This window comes from Cibotium barometz, chromosome 23, assembly GCF_041138505.1.
Source record: "Cibotium barometz isolate CiBa-2024 chromosome 23, ASM4113850v1, whole genome shotgun sequence".
Classification (NCBI taxonomy): Eukaryota; Viridiplantae; Streptophyta; class Polypodiopsida; order Cyatheales; family Cibotiaceae; genus Cibotium; species Cibotium barometz.
In genome coordinates this window covers 8152307-8156460 of record NC_141068.1, presented here as the reverse complement: position 1 = coordinate 8156460, position 4154 = coordinate 8152307, and the positions used below count along the sequence as shown (strand labels likewise).

Below are 4154 nucleotides of genomic sequence, written 5' to 3'. Positions count from 1 at the left end.
ACAACCTCAAAACCCTTGGGTATTGTTGAAGACCTCAAAGCTTCAGACAAATTTTTGTGGTACTGAACTTTAGGCAACAACTGTGTTTATAAGGATGTTCTGACATGCGTGAGTCTCAAGACTAGGCTTCACTGACCACATCTATACAATACGACAATCAACATACATCTCATCACGGTCATTCCCCTGGCCTGTGGCTATGACCTCGGAATTTTTGTTGTCATTTACGAGACAACGACATATATCTCATCATGGTGCCATTCCCTTGGCCTAGCGAGCGTGTATCTAACTCTCTCACTCACAAGAAAATGTACGCAATCAAGAGGCACAATACACAACAAGACCTCTCTCTCTCTCTCTCTCGCTCGCTCACGAGTTTGCCAAGAGCTTCTTTCATAATGTGTAAAAGTATCTACAATAAGTGCCATAAGACGTCACTTATATAGCAAGGCCATATGTCCACACTAGGCCGACTACTACATGGACTAGTTACAATGACTCTTTGTTAATTGCCCAGCATGCATGCAGGCTTATTACATCAAAGTACTTCATGGACAAAAAAAAAATATTACAAAACTTGGAGTTAAAATGGCACTAACATTTCTGAATATTAATGCAAGATCAACATTTAAAATCACTAGCGCCAAGACCAAGAAGAGAGAAACTGGAGGCCGTCCCGCTTTGTAATAAGCCAAATAACTAGACAGACCAGAGCTCCCCTCTATCTGGCACTGCAAGAAGCCCTGGGCCACATTATGGTTGTTGCTACCTTAAGATTTCAAGGACTGCACAGCCCACCAAAGAGGTGCGACCAGATAAAAGAGGTGCCACACTCACCACCTGCTGCAGGGGAACTCACTACCACCTCCGACTACTCTTTGTCCCATCAATATCCTTCAAATTTTCTTTTATGTAAGTGGACTGGAAGGATGGTGGTGGGGTGTCCTTCTATCTCAAAGAGATGATGATAAGGTGCTGCTCTGCTGCTACGTTGTTGGTGCTCTGCAAGGCTTGGTTCAGTCATCAGTGTTGTTTCTGCTGTCAGAACTGGATAGCTCCAGTGTTTCACAGCAGCCTAGCAGAGAGATGCCCACACTCCATCCACCACCAAAGACGTTCATGAACCACCTCGACTAATTATTCTAGCCTTGACTTTGTTAAAACTTTTAGGGCTTGAAGCTACATAATTCTGAACATAGCCGGCTTGCACGCAGTATATAGTATTATATGGACAGACGTCACACTGATCATGTCTAAGAATAAGTTCGCGTGCGGCTGAGGCACACTGATCATCATGTGATGAAGCTTCTAGGTAGCTCCACCACCATCAGATTATGATTTTCATGAAAATTGATGCTGTCTAGTAAAAGCATGATTAAAGACACATATTATAAAGTTTGCGAAACAGATTCAATAAAATCAGTTGGTTGATTAAGGCTGCAAGAGACGTACACAGGCCAACCAGAACTTCATACTGATTGATTCACAAATATATAGAGCCTTAATTGAGGCATTCCAATTACAAGGCAGAAGAATTACGGCTTCCGGTGGAGAACTTATTTTCCAAATGATCATGATCATGGAGGTTAATTCTTTTGCCAGCCCCTGCAATATCCATAATCCCCCTCCCACATCTCCTCCCCTGTCGTCCATGATGGACAACCGCGTCTCGATCGCTCCATGTGCAGCATGAGAGGCCGGGATCTTCCCTTTTCACACCTAATCACATGAATTTGGGCTGATCGCCTTGAGTACGTCTGTTGACCTAATCACATGCGTCAGGATCGGCTTGAGTACGTCACTTGACCTAATCACATGAATTTGTGCGGATAAGCTTGTTCGAGAGCCCGAGCTTGACAAGAAGAGAGGAACACCCGTTAATTTTGCCTCACACACGCTTTCTTTTCTTCATGGACCAGGGCACAACAGAGTCCTCCGGCCCTAGTAGTCTCATGTTGGACGATCCATCTGCGTCTGGTATACTCCGCTTGATATTGTCCTGGCCGGGCCTCGATGTTGGTGCAGAACAATTAGGACTAGCCGGATGAGTTGATCGCCGCTGCACCAGTATAGCCTGCAAGCGCTTCTGTAGGGGCTCATGCTCCAGGACGGAATCATGCTCCGTCGTAGAGTGTTCTTCTTCCTGCACCCAACCCAGGACACTCTTAGGAGAGCTGGGTATGCGTACTTCATGACCATGGCACTTGTCCGCCATAGGCTGCTTAATGTTTAGGTTGCAGCAAACAAAGGGGTGCTGGAGAAGCTGGGCAGCTGTGGAGCGAGCTCCAGGATCCCTTTGCAGACATTGATGCAAGAAATCCCTGGCCTCTGCAGAGAGACACTCTGGTAGGGGTGGCTCCTCCCTCCTGCAGCCAACCTTGTAAAGCACTGCTGCTACGTCCGTCAGGTGGCCCCACGGAGGCCGTCCTTGCAGCATCTGCACCACCGTGCACCCTAAGGACCAAATATCACAAGCGGGCCCCTGCTCCACCCGTCGCACAACCTCAGGGGCCATCCACATGGGCGTTCCTCTCAATGCAGTACCCGCTCCGCCAGGCGCCTCCTCGGCTGTCCTCTGCGCACACCCGAAATCCCCAATTTTCACGGTTCCCGACGATCCCAGCAGGATGTTCTCCGCCTTGATGTCGCAGTGGACGACGCCGTTGTCATGCAAGTAGCTCAGCCCTTCCAGGATGCAGCGGGTGTAGTGTCGGACCTGCTGCTCGCCCAATCTGTTGCCAGATTTCTTGATGAGGTCGGCGAGGCTGCCTCCGTCCATGTATTCGAGGAAGAGGTTGCGGGAGACGGACCCGTTCTTCTCCGTAGAGTAGTCTGAGCCGAAGCAGCGGAGAACGGTGGGGGAGTCGAGGCTCTGCAGGATTTGTAGCTCCTTCTCCATGGCCCGAAACTGGGGGCAGTTAGCTGCTGCCGCTGAAAGAGAGGAGGAGGAGATGATGGACGTGGTGCACTTGACGGCGAAAAGGGTGCTGTTGTCGAGATTGATGGCGAGGGAGACATGACCGAAAGCGCCAGAACCCAACAGGGTGGCGGTGCGAAGCCAATGGCGGATCATGGTTGTGGGGGCAGAGGCAGGAGCCATAGTCATATGAATTCATGTTTGCGTTTCTGGCGGCTAAAAAGCCCGCGCCGCCGCGTCGCTGCTTTTCACCGCGTGGATACTGCTTTTCGCCTGGAAGGGCCCCGACGCAACGCGTCAAAACAAAGGCATTGTAAGGGAAAAATGCGAGTTCAATTATTTTCACCCTTCAAATGAAATATCTATTGCCCTTCAAAACTAAGGGCTGGACGAGACCTTAAAGCTTGGCAAACATTGAATTAAGGTAAATAAGGACTCAAAGTTTGTAGAAAATGGTAATTCGTTAGATTAATTGTGATGGTTTGTTGAGTCACTTTTTCTTTTAAGTGATACATTTAGTAACAGAAAGGTTGCAACCCTTAGTTTTTTTTTTAACAAAAACTTTGGCATCTCTCTCTCATCACAATGCCCGCCTGAGGATCGCACCCCATGTACCTCATTGTAATCGAGGTCAAGCCCATTCAGAGAGAGTTAGAGGATCGGAAGTATCTTGGTGCCTAAACGAGAAAGCATGGCTGTAATGAAGTCCAAGCCCATTCGGAGAGAGTTAGAGCACAACCATAATCTTTGGATTGTATTTTTTCCAAACAATCCAGTTGTTAACTTTTATAAATATGAACTCTATTAGAGTATTGCAAATAGACTAGGGAATCTATATATAAGATAAAGCGGCTTGCATTCCAGAGCCATGGATCGTCAGCGTTTGGAGCCTCTCTTGGTTTCTTTCCACCTTCCACATGTCGCCGCACCGAGTCTGCACCGTCGGTCATTGCAAGTTGCAAAGCCACCTCCTGTCACATGTTTCAGAGCTACCTCCTGTTGTCGCACGTTCCAGAGCTCACAATCTGCATGCAGCCAACCTATGCAAGCGTGCATTCTCGAATTCATGAAGGCATGTGGCAAGCTGGTGAGCATCATCGTCCTCCTCCTCATTCGAGCATCGTCGTCCTCATGCTCCTCAAGCTGCGCAAGGTTGTAAGCATCATTGTTCTCCTCCTCAACCTGCTGGACCCTCGTGGTGAGCCCTCTCTCTCTCTCTCTCTCTCTCCTCTCTCTC

The 4154-nt window shown here is 48.4% G+C and overlaps 1 protein-coding gene across 1 annotated transcript; it reads right to left on the bottom strand.

Annotated features, from left to right (window-relative positions):
• Positions 1–1888: 1888 nt before the first annotated feature.
• LOC147625584 (mitogen-activated protein kinase kinase kinase 20-like) lies at positions 1889–3100 on the bottom strand. The gene has a single exon (XM_086817005.1). The coding sequence runs from the start codon at positions 3098–3100 to the stop codon at positions 1889–1891; it is 1212 nt and encodes a 403-aa protein (XP_086673131.1).
• Between the last annotated feature and the right edge of the window lie 1054 nt (positions 3101–4154).